Here is an 18576-nt window from a genome sequence, read left to right as displayed (position 1 = left end):
GTTTCAGCTGACATAATGGAAAGTCCTGTAAAAGTAATGTACTGGTCAAATATAAAAAGTAAAAGTAATATAATGCTATCTGACACCCACGAAACTGACTTGGATAACGAAGTATAAATCTGCACTTTATTGGAGAGACTGTGGTTTCCTGGGCTTGGTTGGTCTCACTCAGTATTAAAACACTTTTGGCGGGATATGTTGAGACAACTACAATTCAAACAGTCACAACTAGACTTAGTACGTAAGAACATACTTTCATTTGAGGTAGCTGCCAGCAATTGCAAGTTGGTTAAGAACAAAACCTAGATTTATGGTAGTGTAAAACTTGGAATTTAGCCTTGTAGGAAAATTAACATGTCAGATCAAGCTTGCAAATAGAGAAAGAGACTGTGCTACTTTTGGAATACAGTACTTGGTATTCCTTAAAACAGAAAAGTTGTTTCACCAGAATCTTTTTTTTGGGACTTCTGAAGAGCTGCATCCATACTGCAGAAATAATCCAGTTTGACACCGCTTTAACAGTCAAGGTTCTGGGATTTGTAGATTGTTGTGCTCTCTGGCAGAGAAGGCTAACTGTCTCACACAACTACAGATCCCAGAAATCCACAGCATCAAACCATGGCAGTTAAAGTGGTGTCAAACTGCATTATTTCGGCACTGCAGATGGTCTCTAGAAGGTCCTTCTCTCACAGACTCTTCTGGTGAGGAACTTTCTCTTGCATTCAGATTAAGATCTTCAACTGTTATAAATGGTTTTTCGGCAATGATATGCATTTATTGTGTGTTCGAAGGCCCACGTTTTGTACCTCTGTTCTAAAGGTTGCTTCTTCTTTGAGACAAACATCACCAAGGTTCTGAAGCTAGCTTCCATGTCTAAGTGCAAAATTACTAAGCTGAAGGCCAGCATTGTCCAAAAATGACTCCGGTAGTCATGTGGCCAGCATGACTGCACTGAACGCTGTCACTTTCCCACTGTAGTGGTACCTATTTATCTACTTGTATTTACATGCTTTCAAACTGCTAGGTTGGCAGACGCTGGGACTTGTGACAGGAGCTCACCCCGTCATGCAGCACCTGGGCCTCGAACTGCCAACCTTACAATCTTAGTCAGAATTGGCACCTTAACCCCTAAACCACCGCATCCCATATCCCAAAACCATATCTACTGGTTAACTCCTTTGATGACATGTAACAAAAAAAATAACTTTTCCTCCTCTTTGGGGGAGTTTCTTGAAAAAAGCATTATAAGCAATAGTCAAGCTCAGTGTAAGCAGCAGAATAACTGGACAGTCAAAAGATATACAGTCGCACCTCTTTTTTTGCAATGGGTCCCTTCCGGACCCCCTCGTGAAAATAAAATTTCACCTATACTATATTCAAGCCTTCAATATAGGTGCACTCCCCATTCATTCTCCCACTGTTCGTCCATGGTGCATAAGCGAGGGACACGGGTCCGAAGACTGCAAGAACGGAGGGAGGACTGTAATTAGTCCCTATAGAAGCTGTTAAGCCTAATCAGAGCAACAGACACCATGGATCGAATCCTACAAAACCAACAGCTATTAGGGATTTAAAGATTTGCCTAGACAGAAGTAATCACAGGATTTGCACTAATAAAGCTACTCTAGTTTCTCTGCCTTCAGTTATACTTATGGCATTAATGGAATATACTTAACATCACACCACTAGCTAACACCATTGGTTCAGTGTGGTTTTATTTGGGGATTTATTAATCATAACCATAAGGAGGTATGTGGTGGCTTCTTATAGTCATCTGTGTTTTGTTAATATAGTTTAGCACTTTCCCACTCCTCACTATATATTGACAAAATTAAGAATACATAAGCCATTCCATCAGATGTCTGCTATCACAACAGGACTTACTTTTCCTTCCTTACCACTACCACGCTACCCCCAAAATATTATGAAAGGGGGCTCCTAGCTCTACAAATCACATTTGGTTGGTGCTAGGAAGGAGGCTGAATTGTTTCCCTCTCAGTTCTGCCGACAGATGCAATTGTGTCAGCAGAACAAAAGTGTTGGATTCAGAGTTGCAGGGGGATAAAGGTTTAAAAACCCATCATTGGGATCCATTCATTTGTTTAAACCAATTTTGTGATTTTTTGCATTAATGTTTGAATGAAAAAAATTGAATCCTGCTTATTGCATTAATATTGCTGAACATTATTTTATGTTTTATAAAGCTTAATCAACTATGTTTTAATGCTTGCTAACATCAGCAATCCAAAATGGCACAATTCAATGATATAGCTGTGTTAGTCTGTAGAATCAGTATGTAGAGAGATGTTGCACCTTTGAGACTAACTGAAAGAAAGAAATTGGCAACATGAGCTTTCGTAGACTTCAGTCTACTTCCTCAGATGCATTTGGTGGAGTGGAAGCCAGGCACTGACATATATATGCCATTCATATGTGAGGATGTCAGTTCTGTATATATGTCTGTGTGTGGCTTCCACTCCACCAAATGCATCTGAGGAAGTAGACTGAAGTCTACGAAAGCTCATGCTGCCAATTTCTTCCTTAGTCTCAAAGGTGCTACAAGATCTCTCTATGTACATTAACAATCCAAAGTTATTAAACTTTGATACGATTTACATATTTCAATAAAACTTTGGGAATTATTATATTGACAAGCTGGTAGCCAATGTATGACTAAATCAGAAAATTAAGTAGAAAAATGCAGTTCAGATGTTATGACCACTACCTTTAAATAATAAGTGTTCTTTTTTAAATAAAAAGGTACACTTTTAAAGCAAGTTGTTTGGGTTGAACTTGTGTTAAGTGAAGGAGTTATTTCTGAATGGCATTTCTTGCGCTATAAAATAAAGTGGTTAAAAAGAAGCAACTAACACTGGATGCTTCTCGACAGTGAACAACTGCCAATAAATTGTTAAAATTAAAATATTTAAATTTAGTCATTCTTGTTCCAGAAAGAGGGTTGGAAAATAATAATAATAGCCAGACTTTTAATGTATGTATTTGTATGTGTGTCAATATGTGTGTGTGTGTGTTATAAATAATCAATTTTAAAAAACAGGAGTGGGTTGCTGTTTTTAAAGTCATCTGGTTCAAACTAACCTAGTTTAAACTGGCCAAACCTGCTTGGCTCTTGTACATTACACAGAGACAGCACCATGATTTTACTTTAACCAGCATGGCTACATCCCATGGGATACTGGCATTTGTATTTTGGGGAAAGACTAGAGGAGCTCTCCGGCTGAAAATCTGAAATACATTAGAAAACTAAAAATCCCAGGATTCAACAGATGTTGCAATTGTAGTAAATCAGAATACAGGTCTAGCACTATAACTGTGTAGCATAAAAGGGCCTCTGATCTCTACACATCGTGCCACTTTATACATTGCCATCAACATACATGATGCTCTGCAAAAAGGGCAGTAGAAGATAGAAATTTGAGAACAAATATTTCAGATGGCACTATACCGGGATGTAAGGAAACAAGAGAGATAACATGGATAAAATGGAGCCCTAGGTTTCATTTCAACAGGCAATGATGGCACCTTTCATGGAGTCTACTTAATGCTGGGGGGAACGTCTGTGCAATAGTACATTTCTTACTGGATGTTTGACAGGTACAAGTACAGTTCAGAACATGACCATACACGATTTTATGACTCAACCTGTCTTCAAATATGCATGTGAGGCTGCTCATCCATGTAAATATTAAGGGCTGCTGCTATGAATAGAATTCAGCAGCTGTAGAATACACGCATGAATGAGATCCTATTTAGCCCGTATTAGCTTTCTGAACAGCGTTGTACTTTTTAATTAACCGATCAACAAATTAAAAGATCTGCCATGCGATCTTATGCACATTTACACAGAAATAAATCTAACGAAGTTTAGTGGGACCTACTTTCTACAAGTTAATTTTGGACTGCAGCCTCCCAGTCAAAACTTTTTATTTATTTGTTTGTTTATTTATTTATTTATTTATTTCTAATTATTTATTTTAAAAAAAACATTTAAATTGTTTTTGCACAAATTAACAATAAAAACATGCTCCAAGATTAAAATACTAAAAAGATCATGACAATAATGACGATGATGATGACAATGATGATGATGATGAAAAATTCATTTATATCCCACCCTTGTATTAAACCAAATACAGATTAAATCACATACACAAAACATCAGTAAAGACATACAGAAATTATCTTTTAAATGCAAGATGGAGGATAATTGTTACTACAAGCAATTTTAAATGCTCAAAGAAAAGTTGTATTTGAACGCTTTTTTGAAAAGCAAAGACAGCGGGGAATCTATCACTAAGAGAGAACATCCCACAATTTGGCATAAATAAATGAACACACCCCTAAGACTGTACCATCTGCACCCAACAAAAAAGCCTCTCCAAGCATTGGTCTTCTCAGAAGCCTAAATTATAGTAACTGGACAGATTCATAGATAGATATGCTCTTCAGTAGCCATTTCCTAAGGCGATGAAGATTTTAAAATTTGAAACCAACACCCTGCATTGAGCCTGGAAAGCAACTGGCAACCAGTGTAGGCCTTTCAATATTGGAATTAGTAAGATACGGATGTAGTGCATTGGTTAGCAGCCTGCCACATTGTGTACCAACTAAAACGTCCAGACACTCTTCAAGGGTAGCCCTATATAGAGCACACTGCAGCAGTCTAAGCATGATATAACACAGGCATGGATGACAGCAAAGACGCAAAACAGGCTTCAAATCAAAACAGTCACCACAGTAAGGTAATACTAACCACCTAGAAATGACTGGTAATAATTTGGATCAGTCCTACATTCTGATCCTATCCATCTCTAAATAACTTTTAACAGGACTTACGCTGAAATGCATGTGAATACAGCTGTCACTGATAGCTAGCATAGTGTACTGATTTGAGTATTGAACTAGGTTTCCAGAAGAACAGGGTTCAAATCCACCCTCTGCCACAGAAGCCCACTGGTTGACTTCGGGTGAGTCATATTCTCTCAGCCTCAGAGAAAGGTAATAACAAACTCAATCTGAACAAATCTTGCAAAAGAAAAATTATGTAAGAAGATTGCCATAAGTCTGAGTTGCCTTGAAGGCACATAATTATTGTAATCCTAATCATATATGACTAAGAAGACATCAAACCACTTTTTTCACCCTCACTAAATCTGATGCTAACACATTTGGGAGGAAAAATACAAACCAACCAATAAATTTAGCCATTTTATTGAGTTTTGAAGTTGTAATGATAGATTGACAGCTTCATAGAAGCCTGCGGTTGATAAAATCTACCATTAGCAACATACAAGCACCTAGAGAGGCCTTTGCAAAAAAACCACTGCTGCGGTGAGGTTAGACTCTGTTTAACACCAGTGGCTTCTAGCTTGTGCAAATGCAAAGTCTATGCAAAATCTGCTAGGCTCCTGCTTACACAGGAAAGCCACTTAAGATCTATAGTTTCCAGCCATCTCAAGCTGTGTCTCCTGTGCCCTAGCATCTTTTCTTCAATACCAACCCTATCAATAGACAGAATGAATGGAGGCTGGATGGCCATCTGTCGGGGATGTTTTGATCTGGATTTCCTGCATGGCAGGGGGTTGGATTGGATGGCCCTTGCGGTCTCTTCCAACTCTATGATTCTATGATTCAAACATCTCAGGCAGCTAGCTGTTAGCCATTTTAATGTGTCATGGTTGAATTTTTTGCTACCAAAATAGTGAAAGGTCCTTGTGTGATTTTCTGCTACATGTGCCAAAATAAATTGGGTGTCGTTAGGTACTATGCATGATGACTCAAATCAGTGAGGGGTACCATTTGCTTGCCATGGGCAACAAAATGTCTTAGGTGAGCCTTTCTGTGGCCACAGAAGCACCTCTGCCCTCTCCTAGGGGAGAATTTTCAATCAATTCACAGTATGACCCAGACTCTTCCTGCTGGCCCATCTTTAGTTGCACTTTCAATCGCATTGCAAACTGCAGGTGTATGGCTTTCAATGCAATAAATGAATAAATGGAAGCAACCATATTCATATCTGGAAATAATATCTAGCCACAGCTGTGTTACACACATGATAGCTATCTCTCATCAGCATGACATTTGTAGTGGAAGAGGCACTTTTCATGCCAGACTGACCCAGTGTCAGGCAGACAAGAGTCTTTTTTCCCCCTGCAACCACCATGGTATGGCAGATACTTGGTATACATTGCTTCCAACTAAGGGCCAACTTTTGTGCCAGTGTTGCAACACTAATAACAACAGAGTAAACGATTTTTATAGCACGTTACGTCCCACTTTAACTAATACAGATTCATCCTATGAAAATCTGGGATTTATAGTTTAATGATGTATGTGGAATGCTCTGACAAATTGCTGCAGACTACTAATCCCAGGTTTCCACAGGATGTAGCTATGGCAGGTAAAGTGGAATCAAAGCAATTTAATTGGGTAGTGCAAAGAGAGATGAGGGTGCCAGCATGTAGAATAGAAAAAGAAAACTATGTCAGATTATACATTATGGAAAGAGTAGGAAACTTCAGAATCCAGGGACAAATCCTGGCCTCCCAATATGGCCCTCTGTATTCCCCAGAGGACCACAACCATATTGGGTGATTACTAGTTTTTTTACAGGTCTTCACCACTTCTCCAAATTCTGAAAATTCCAAGTCTCTCTCCTTTTTTTTTCTTAGCAACTGGGAGTAGGAGTGTAACATCAGGTGCCAAAATGAGGTGCCCATGAAATTTCCCTTCAATCCCCAAATTTCTAGAATTGCAGTTAATTAAAACGTCAGCATGCAGAAATATGGTTTGAGGTTCCAAAGAAAAGGGGCATATAATGTTATGAAGGAGATACACATACTTAAGAGTTTTAGGTATAAACTCTTTTTCAGTGTTTCCGCAATGCTAGACATTTGGTGACTGAAGGAAAAATTCATAGGGGAGGTGAATTTTTATTTGGAGGGGCAATGCCCTCCTTCCTCCCACCTATTAACTAGACCTGTTGACCCATGACTGACAATAAGAGCTACAATATGCATGTAGTTTTACTCCCATTCTTTTGCCATGACTGCCATATACACAATAGGCCTTCTTTGACATTGAATTCAGCCCTCAGGTTGAAAGAGGTACAGGTTGGGTCTCCCTTACCCAAAACTCTTGAGACCAAATGTATTTTGGGTTTGGGGTTTCTTTATTCATTTGAATTTTGGAATACCTGTATTTGCATATACATACATAACGAGATATTTAAGAAATGGGACCCAAGTCTAACACATAATTCATTTATTGTATTTTAGTTTCTTATATTATTGAACAGTATATAAATGTTTTATTCTACAATTGTTTGTAAAAGCACCATGTACATGGATGGCACTATATAAATAAACGACAACAATGTACGTTTCATATATGCATCCACATAGCCTGAAGGTAATTTTATACAATGTTTTAGTAATTTTGTGTATCAAACAAAGTTTGCATAAACCGAACAATTGGAAAGCAAAGGTGTCACTATCTCAGCCACCCATAAGAAAAGGTTTGGTTTATGGAATATTTCAAATTTTGGAATTCCAGATAAGAGAGACTCAACCTGTATTCCATCCTTGCAGTAACAGGGAAAAACAATGTTCCTAAGTCAGAACAGAGGGTGATTGAATGTGGGATTTTAAATACATACATACCCACGACATTATATATTAAACATTTCAGAGTCTCGTTTTAAAGGAGTCCTTAATTCAAATACATAAAGTATATAGGTGAATACCATGGCTGTCCACCCCAACATACTGGCTCTTTTCACACCTTCTCCTGATCCTGCTCTGAACCCAAATTACTTGCTGTTTCAGTGCTTATTAGCAAGAAAGTGGTTTCCCACCACAACAGCAGACAAACTAGTACAACAAGATTTATGTGGGTGACTGAGATCAGCTAGAGAGAAAATGAGGACAATCTATGTAAAGTTATAAAGGTTAATGGGTTAATGCCGTTAAAAGAAGATCACAGAATGTCTCCGTTTAATTTTACACACTGTGAGAAAAAGGCACTAAGGTACACTTGCAGCTATTCTTAAATCCTTGTATTTCAAGAATTTAATTAATTTTATCAGCATCTTAGGGAAAGACTCCACCAGAGCATAAGACAGAAACAACTTGAAAGCACACAAGAACAATCAGCATTTGCCACTTAATCTTTCTATCAGCCAAGGGCCTGGATCCTACAGGGAACCCCAACTAGAGTAGACCCTTCAAATTAGAAGGATTTACATAAGGGTTGACTCCTCAGAACAACTGTTTCAGTGAGTCTACTTTGATTAGGACTAACCCACAAGATTCCAGCATTAAGCCCTGTCTACATAAGCCAAAGGCCCATTTATTCTAGCGTCATTCTGTTCAGACAATGCATGGCCCAAACACATGAGAGCCACCAGAACAGGGATGGAGAACTTTGGCTCTCTCCATGCTGCTGCCCACAATTCCCCAGAACCTCTCACCATTGGCTATACTGGCCAGGGCAGGTCAGAGTGACAATCCAACCACATCTGGATAGCCAACCATTCCCCAGCTCTACACTAGATCAGTGGTTCTCAATTACTGCCTCTCTAGATGTCAAATGAAGGATGGTTCCAAAAACAAGATTGTCTTCTGTGAAGCATGACAATGCTTCTCAATCTTTGGCTCTCCGGGTAATTTGGAATTCAACTCCTAGAAATCTCAAATAACACAGCTAATGATCAGGAATTCTGGGAGCTGAATTCCTCAAGAAAATTTGGATCAAAGTTTGAGAACCACTCAGGCAGGAGACATGGCCACACCACCAGTGATGTAGGCAGGAGCAATAGTCCAGCTGAATGGATGTTTTGGATTTCAACTCCAAGAGGTTCCAGCCAGCATGACCAATGGTCACGAATACTAGGACCTGAAATCCAAAGCATCTGGAGGATCAAGCATTGAGAACCAATGCCCTAGAATGCTCCTTCCTACAACATTTGTAGGTTAGGTGTGTGTTGTAGCACACAGAAGGCAATCATTTATTTGAAAAAAGTTGCCAATTGTCCACGTCTAGGTTAAAGATGAATCCTAAGAAAGAGAAGAGAAACCATGAAATTGTCGATCAGCTGTGTTCAGTCAGAACCTTTCCCAACATGGTAAAATGTATTCTATTTCTATTAAAATATAACCAAGGGCATCACTTTAAACATTAGCATTGATACCCAAAGAAATCAAAAACAAAAAGAAAGAATGAGCCAAGGCTTCCATTGATGCTGAGAAAAAGGAAGTTTACTGTAGCGCAGAAGTTGCCCAGTACATTTCTGAATTGATGTGTCTGCCCACAAAGCAGACAGTCTTATGCAATCTTATTCAATTGTGTTGTTACAGTGATTTTTAAGAGCTTTTGTTGAATCAGAAAGGACTTTTCCTTCCACTACAGCATCAGCAGCCACATTCAGTGCCTGCAACAAACTGGACATTACTGAAATCTGGATTTTCACTTAAAAGTTAATGGAACTCTGAAGTCATTCAAAGCCTCAACACACTTTGCTCTGGCAGCCCTGCTTTGCAACTTCCTGTGCTGTCAAATAGTTTTATGAAGATCTTCTGACCCCATTTGGGTAGAGATACTATGGAAGACAATGTCGTTTCATCAAGAAAAGACTGTAGGCAAGACAGGGAGTTTGGCTGCAATGTTTACTTCTGACATTGACTTAGGCTAAAAATCACTTGCCTTGACATGTGAATCCCAAGTGTATACAGGCCTAAGCATCATTCATACAGCAAAGAGACAGGATTATTGTCTGCAGGCAGGATTTTTCATTTTACATGGGAGTCATTTCTCAGACCATCAATTGCACAAGAAATTTCACAGGAGTTACATACAATCCTGCCCTCATGGTGTATGTTCGACTACAACACTGGAGACGAGGTTCAATTCCCAGCTCAGCCATGAAACCCACTGGGTGATCTTGGATAAGTCACAGGCTCTCAGCCTCAAGGAAGGCAATGGCAAACCTCCTCAGAACAAATCTTGCCAAGAAAACCCCATGATAGGGTTGTCTTATTAGAGTTGCCCTAAGTTGGAAACTACTTGAAGGCACACACCAACAAAAAACCTAAACATCAAAATCACTTGATTTTTCGTGCTCAGATGAGTTAATGTACAAAAATACAGCCCCAAAATGTTGTCAGGGAATTTGCGACAGTGATGTCTCTGCAAATTTATGAATGCCTAGCAAGTGGAAGATCCTGCTGAGCAAACATGTATAGGATTGTTCTGCATACGATTGAGCAGCATACCAGGAAATCTAAAAGTTCAACATAAACTTTCTAGCTCGCCTTGTCAAACCAATTTTGATCAGCCCTGGAACTGCAGCATCACCTCTGAGAATTCAGGTGATGAGCGCCAACAGAACTGGAGACAAAACTAGGACACCAAGGAGCAAATAGGAGCTCCAATTATTGTTCTTAATTTATTTTTAAGTTCCTTCTGATCAGCACAGTCGGGGGAAACCCAAAGCCTACAAAATTACAAAAAGAACTGTAACAGTGGCAAAGCTCACACTGCCCCAATTATGAGAAGTAAGCATACTGAGCAGCCAGAAAATATTGAGCATAAGCTGTAAAAAAAAAACTGAAGCCACAAGTATCTCATAAGACATGGCACAGGACCATTATGAGGAGAGAAGAGAAGGGAGAGCAATATTTTGAGACAGTTCCTATTTGTGAGGATGTCAGAGAGACTTCTTTCCCTCCTTTAGACCCACTTAATTGTTGAGATTATCTGGAGGGACACTTCTGTTAGTGTCACATGCTCCTAAGATCTGATCTGCAATAATTCAAAACAGGGCATTCAGGGTGTTGATAAGGACTATGTGGAATATTCTTCCCTTAGAAATTTGACATGCTCCTCCAACTATTATTACTAATTTACTTACTAGTTCCTTCTGCTACAGGTACATCAAGCAAGTATTTGACTTTACTAGACAGAAACATGTCATTAAGAAGAAAACTGAAACCAGAACATGGTTACCACAATGGGTGCAAATCAAGCCACATCCTTGATGCAGCTGTCATTTTTCGCAGTATATCTCTCCTCACTGCGCTTTCCTGCAATTACAGACACATATGCATCAGACAGCCATGCGCTGCTAACGCATATTCCATGTTTGGGCAAGCATGGTGTATGTGTATGTGTCTACAAATTGTTTGTCTGCTTATGCCAGTCCCATGAATTTCATAGGGCTTTCTTAAGCAAAGAATGCTCAGGGGTGGTTTTGCCAGTACCTTCCTCTGAAATACAGCCTATAGCATCTGGTATTTGTTGGAAGTCTCCCATCCAAGTATCATTATTATTATCATTATTATTATTAACATTTATTTATAGAGCGCTGTAAAGTTTGCACAGTACTTTACATAGTAAGGGTCTAAAGGTGGGGGAGAGAAAGAATAAAAGCCTCCCAAGCGGCGTACAATCTAAAACAACAACATTACATTATTAAAATATCTCTAAAATAATACTAATTAGCATACAATAAAAACAAAGTAAACAGCAAACCACCATTGTCAGTCACCGTGGGGCTGATGAGCGCAGAGACATAGCATCCCCCTTAACTTAAGGGCTTACTGACTAACATGATCCTACTTAGCTTCCAAGATCTGGTGCCAGATCTGGTGCCTTTAGGGTGGTCAAAATATACAATATATACAATATACTCTATACAAAATATACAATATTCAAAATATGGTATCTGCTGGGATTTGGTTCCAGAACCTTTCGTGGATAACAAAATCCATGGATGCTCAAGTCCCATTAAATGCAATGGTGTAGTGAAATTGTGTCCTTTATACAAAATAGCAAAATCAACTTTTGCTTTCTGGGATTTATATCTCTTTGGAATATTTTCAAGCCATGGATGGTTAAATCTGTGGATAAGGAATCTGTGGATATGAAGGGCCAATTGTACAACTGTTTCATACAGTAGATATTGGGCAGGACTGGGTACAGCAATCTTGTTAATCAAAAGGACAGAAAGCTGCCTATGGTGAGATTTCCCCTTTCTTTCTCCCTAAAGGGAAGAACTACAGATGGACTCAATGTACAATCTGCAAAAAAGGGACATCGAATCCCAGTGGAATGAGCAGCTTCCTCCCCAGCCCCCAGGTTATAAGCGTGCATTATTTATGGGAGCAGATGGTATTGTTAAATAATTTTAGATTCTGGACTTAATGGTCTTATCATGGGAGTGGGGGACTGTTTAGATCAAGAGTGGACAATAGGTGACCAGCAAGCTACATTCACACCCACATGTAATTTTATGCCTCCCCAAACCTGCCCCCCATTTTCATTAAAAGCTGGGCACGTTGCACTCCTGGAAGATGCCTAGAAGCACAATAACAAGTCATGCTTCCCTTCACACACACATGCATAGTGTATTTTGGGAGGAAAGTGCTTTCCTGTAAGCCAGAGGTTGACTTCTGGCCAGTTACAATTTCTTTGCAGAGGTCTGGTCTGTGCAGAACGTGGTAGGTTGCATTCAGAAGAAACCTGGCATCCATTGAATCTACCCACTGTTGTTTTAAGTAAGAACATGTTGCTGTCGTGTGCCATCAAGCCGTTTCTGACTTAGCATGACTCTAAGGCCATCATAGACTCTAATACCCATCATGGCATTTTCTAGGCAAGTTTTGTGAAGAGGAGGTTTGCCACTGCCTTCCTCTAAGGCTGAGAGAGTGTGACTTGCCCAAAGGTCATCCAGTAGATCTCTATGGCTGGGTTGGGATTCAAACCCTGGTCTCCAGACCTGGTCCAAGAGTCAAATCACTACACCACTCTCCATGTATTGTATGGTGTATGTGCCTCAAGCCGTCTGTCGACTTATGGTGACCCCATTAATTTCATAGGGCTTTCTTCCGCAACAAATACTCAGAAGTGTTTTTGACAGCTCCTTCCTCTGAAATAAAGCCTCCAGCACCTGGCCTTTGTTGCCAGTCTCCTATCCACTTGGCTGACCCTGCTTAATTTCCAGGATCAGATGGTGCATTTAGGGTACTTAGGCTTAGTCATTATTTCATTTAATTCCAAAAATGTACTAAGGAGCTCTATTTGGACCTGGGGGCCCTCCTACTATTTCTGTTGAGTGGGACTCTGGACTATTGTTCCATCATCCTGGCCTGGCAACATCATTGCACCCGAGTCATAATAAAATCATTGAAAGTCCTCTCTTAACCTATTTTGCTGGGCAAGTCATTCAATTTATCCATGGTTCTCAAAGAAGAGTTTCAGATCAGCTTCACTATCTGATTTGCCGTCAGTCCAACCAAACAAAGTTTTCTTTCATTTTTCAGAAATGAAAGAACTACATTTTAAGGACTTGATTGATAGGACTCCTCAACTTCATCACTTCAGTGCATTAAAATGAGCTTGATCTCTGGAAAAGAATATAGGACCCAAGCAATTAGATGGAATAAAAAGAAAGCCCCCCTTGAACACTCAGTCTTTTTTGCTTATAGTGGCTATGAATGGAGACAGATGGATGCCCTCAAACAAAGGAGGGGGGGAAGGGGGAGAGACCATATGGGACAAAAGCCTACAAGCAATTGAGTCCCAATCTTGGAGGAAAGATGGTACACAAATAAAGTTCAAAAATAAATAAATAAGCTGTGCAGCCCAAATGTGTATATGCACCAGGATACAGAATTGCGTGCTTTCTTGAGCTCAGTGCATTAAAGCTAATAAATTATTATGACAGAGCTTGAGGCTAAAAGTCTGTGTGTCACGCAAGACCCATAAAGAGACAGGTAGTGTCCAAAGAGAGTTCTAGTCTCATTCAGAGTAAAATCTTATATACCTCTAATCAAAAGTAAGTCCAGTTGAGTTCCGTAGGATTTACTCTCAGGAGGAGAACCAACATGGCATAGCGGTTTGAGTGTTGGACTATGACTCTGGAGACCAGGGTTTGATTCCCAGCTCAGCCATGAAAGCCACCCAGTGACCTTAGGCAAGTCACACTCTCTCAGCCTCACGCGAAGGCAATGGCAAGCCTCCTCTGGACAAACCTTGCCAAGAAAACCCAAGGATAGGTTCGCCGTAGGGTCTCCATAAGTCAGAAACAGCATGAAGGCACACAACAACAACAAGACTAGAAATGAAGTTACGAAACAACTAAAACCTGGGGGAGGAGAAAGTCACAGGTACTACAACCCCAGCAAATGAGATGCAAAAATATGGCAACTTGCAACTTTGTTTTGACTGCCGAAGCAGTTTCAGTGTAAATTTTGAAACCGGAGCAATTCTTCTCCTTAAGTACGAAAGATTTAGGGAGGAGGAGAAATCAGTCCGACAGCTTCACTTAACTACATGCACACGATGGTACTCCAAATGCTAAATGTATTTAACAGGGGGGGGGGGAGAAATTCTTAATTCAATACACTTCACATGAAATAGAAAGGGAGAAGAGCTGAAGATTGCCAACACCGGATTTTGCACAGGAGCTTTCTGAATTCAGAGCCACAGCCACAATGTTATTGAGATTAATTTTTAAAATTTAGTAAGAGGCAGGTTAGGCTACATGAATGAGTATCTTGGCCAAGCAGAGATTTTTCTCTGTCTGATCAGACACTTTCCCTGCGACACTGCACTCAACTCCCCTGAAACCAATTTTGTTGTCATTGTTGTTGTTGTTGTTGTATGCCTTCAGGTCATTTCTGACTTATGGTGATCCTAATGTAAACTTATCATGGGGTTTCCTGGCAAGAATTGTTCAGAGAGGGTTTGCCACTGCTTTCCTCTGGGGCTGAGAGAGTGTGATTTGCCCAAGGTCCCTCAGTGGGTTTCTTTGACAGAGTGGAGATTTGAACCCTGCTCTCCAGAGTCCTAGTCCAACTCAAATCAACACACCATGCTTGGCACTTTGAAAAGTTGTGGGGCCAGCAACAAAAACAGCAAAGGCAGGTGCTGCAAGAAAGTGGAAGGGGCATCCTTCTCTATACATCCTTCTTTCCATTCATTCTTTCATTCATTCATTCTCTCCCTCCCTCTCTTACGCACACAGGAAACAAATCCAGGGATAGCCATGTAAGCAAAGCACAACCACATCCCCAAACCAAAAAAAAAAACCCCAGAGATACCTTTATTTATTCAATCCACGGTGTCTTTGTGGATTTAGGATGTTGTTGTATTTTTTTCACACTCATACACAGTTATTTTTTCCACCACACTCAACATGGGAAGAGAAGGAAAAGAGAGTGGCATCCAAACTGAGCATAAAGAGATCCAGTTTTCCAGGCAGCAGCCAGGTTGGTGTAGTTGTTTCACCCTTGGACTATAACTTTTGAGACCAGGGTCTGAATCCTAGCTGGGCCTTGCAAATGCACTGGGTTTCCCTGGGCAAGTCACATTCTCTCAGCCTCAGGCTAAGGAGGTCTGCACCTCAAATACATTGCCGTGTTAACCTGGAACATCAGTAGCCACTGTGGGTCAGTGGTTTGAGCTTTGGAGTAGGACTCTGGAGGCCAAGGTTTGAATCCCAGCTCAGCCATGTAAACCCGCTGGGTGACCTTAGGCAGGTCACACTCTCTCGGCCTCAGAAGATGGCCAAGGCAAAACCTTCCTTATGCAGAAAGTTTCCAAGGAAAACCCCATGATAGGGTCGCCTTAAGGTCTCCATAAATTGGAAATGATTCGATGGTGTAGCAGTTTGAGCACTGGACTAGGACTCTGGAGACCAAGGTTCGAATCCCATGCAAACTCCGCTGGGTGACTTTGTCCAAGTCACACTCTCTCGGCTTCAGAGGATAACAACGGCAAAAACCCCTCTGAACCAAATTGCCAAGAAAACCCCAGGATACCCAGGATCTGAACCCCATGCGAAAGCCAGTGGATGGCAAGTCACACTCTCTCAGCCTCAGAGGAGAACAACAGCAAACCCCATCTGAATCAAAACTGCCAAGAAAACTTAAGGATAGCCTCAAGGCCAGGATTTGAATCCCATGCCAAGTCACACTCTCTCAGCCTCAGAGGAGAACAACAGCAAACACCCTTAAACAAAAATTGCCAAGAAAAGCCCAGGATACCCAGGATCTGGACCCCATGCAAAAGATAGTGGGTGCCAAGTCACACTCTCTCAGCCTCAGGGGCCAGCAATGGCCAAAATAAAAACCAGAAAACCCTGTGGACCAAAATTGCCAAGAAGAGCCTTGAAGGCACACAAGGACAGGGTTTATGTAAGAAAGGCAAAGGCAAAGGCAGGAGCCCAGGAGGAGGAGGAGGAGGAGGAGGAGGAGAAGCCCTTGCTCTGCTGCTCTGCTGCTTACCCCACCGTCGCCTCCTTCCATCTTCCATCCTCTGCCCTTTCCTTCCTTCTCTTTGTTACAGGAGGCAAGCGCTGGGGAAGCAGCAGCCAAGAGCAGGGGATGCCTGCAGCCAGGCTGCAGCCATGGACACCTCCTTCTCACTCAGTGCTGCTGCTGCTGCTGCTGCAGCTCCAGGGGCGCTAGGAGGAAAAGGCTATGGCTGTGGCTGGCCAAGGCGGCTCTCTGGATCAGAGGCAGCTCCACGCTGGGAAGGGAAGGCGGCGCTTCTGGGCATGCGCCTGCCTTGGAGTCCCTCCTGCTGCTGCACATGGGCAGTGGGAGCCCGTGAAGCCTAGTTGGCTCCTGCTGCCAGGAGGACTAACTGAAGGCAAAGCGTGGAACTCTTAAGAGGTCTGGAATGTTGGCGGCCGGCGTGGCGCAGGGGGCTCAGCGCTGGACTGGGGCTAGGCTGCAGAGCGGGGTTCGAATTCTGACTGGGGCCAGGGGTGGCCTTGGGCAAGTCACACTCTCTCAGCCTCAGGGTCAGGAGGACAAAGGCGGAGCTATGTCGGTCTGGGATGTCAGTAGACAGCAGAGGGGTGGAAGGAGGCTTTGAGTGTTGGACTAGGGAACTCTACAGAGCTGGGGCCATGGGTGAATATAATATAAACACACACACACATATATATGCATTTACATATATACACATACTATATAAACACACACTATACATATATATATATATAGTGTGTGTGTGTGTGTGTGTGTGTGTGTGTATACATAGTGTACATATGTGTGTGTGTTTATATTATATTCACCCATAGCCCCAGCTGGGATTCGAACCCTGCTCTATAGAGTTCCCTAGTCCAACACTCAAACCCTCCTTCTATATACATATATATATGCACACACACGCGCACACACACACTATATATATATACACTATATATACACACACACACTATATATATGCACTATATATATATACACTATATATATATATACACACACACTATATATATATATACACGCACTGTATATATACACTATATATACACACACACTATATATATATCCATATATATATACATATATATATATATATATATACACACATGGGGACACACACACACAATCTATATGCTTCTCGGCTTTTTGGCTAAGATCAAGTGTAGTTTGGTGTAAATGTGTGTGTGCATGCATACACACACACACATATACAGACACATGCAGTATGTGGGGGGGCAGGGTGGTGTAGTGGTTGGATTATGACTGGAGGCCAGGGTTCGAATTCTGATTCAGATTCAGCCATGGCAACCCAGTGGGTGGCCCTGGGCAAGCCACACTGTCTCAGCCTCAGACTAAGGAGGAATGGAGCTCGCAGAGACATTGTGGTGTTGGTCTGGGAATATCCATAGCCAGTAGTAGTGCGGTGGAAGGGTTGAGAGCAGAACTCTGGAAACAGGGTGGGACTCCTGACTTAGCTATGGAAACTCACTTGGGCAAGTCACACTCTCTCAGCCTCAGAGGAGGATGACAGTGGCAACACAAAACAAAACAGATCAAGCCTGAAATTTCCCTGGAGGCTGAATCTTGGACTTGGCAACTTTCTTCAGGGAGGGCTTGCCGTTGCCATTTTCTGAGGCTGAGAGAGTGCGACTTGCCCAAGGTCACCCAGTGGCTTTTTATGCTTAATGAGGAATCGAACCCTGATCGCTAGAATTGTAGTCCAACACTCAAACCACTACACCATGCTGGCTCTTACTATTTGTTGTTAACTGATATCAAGTCGACTTTGACTTATGGTGGCCCCATGAATGAGAGACTTCCAAGTCAAGAATGCTTAGGTCTTACAGACCCAGACTGTGGCTTTCTTGATGGAGTCTCTCTGTCTCCATTTTCCTCTTCTCCTGCTGCCCTCTACTTTACCAAGCATTATTGTCTTTCTAGAGATTCATGCCATCACATGATATGTTCAAAGTACCATAGCCTTGGGTGAGTCATCTTGGCTTCCAGGGAGTTCAGGCTTGATATGCGCTAGGACCCATTTATTTGTCTTTTTAGCAGCCCACAGGATCCATAGAACTCTTCTCCTGCACCACATTTATAGTGAGTTATTTTTAATAAAGTATTATTAGGGGATCAAATATGAATATTGTGTCCAGTTCTGGGCACCACAATTCAAAAAGGAGGGTGACTAAAATGGTGAAGGGTCTGGAAGCCATGCCCTATGAGGAACGACTTAGGGAGCTGGGGATGTTTAGCCTGGAGAAGAGAAGGTTAAGAGGTG

At 41.4% G+C, this 18576-nt stretch overlaps 1 protein-coding gene across 1 annotated transcript in view; it reads right to left on the bottom strand.

Annotated features, from left to right (window-relative positions):
* LOC149323252 (PH and SEC7 domain-containing protein 3-like) overlaps positions 1–16473 on the bottom strand; it is a 191253-nt gene extending 174780 nt beyond the window's left edge. Inside the window, exon 1 of the mRNA XM_089488646.1 lies at positions 16308–16473. Coding sequence (XP_089344772.1) covers positions 16308–16328 — 21 coding nt within the window. The 5' untranslated portion in view covers positions 16329–16473. The remainder of the gene's footprint in view (positions 1–16307) is intronic.
* Between the last annotated feature and the right edge of the window lie 2103 nt (positions 16474–18576).

The sequence above is a fragment of the Sceloporus occidentalis genome, unplaced genomic scaffold (genome assembly GCF_023333645.1).
Source record: "Sceloporus occidentalis isolate IW3139 unplaced genomic scaffold, rSceOcc1.0.p SCAF_1, whole genome shotgun sequence".
In the NCBI taxonomy this organism is placed as follows: Eukaryota; Metazoa; Chordata; class Lepidosauria; order Squamata; family Phrynosomatidae; genus Sceloporus; species Sceloporus occidentalis.
Note: the sequence above shows the minus strand (reverse complement) of the source record. Positions and strands in the feature narration are given on the sequence as shown.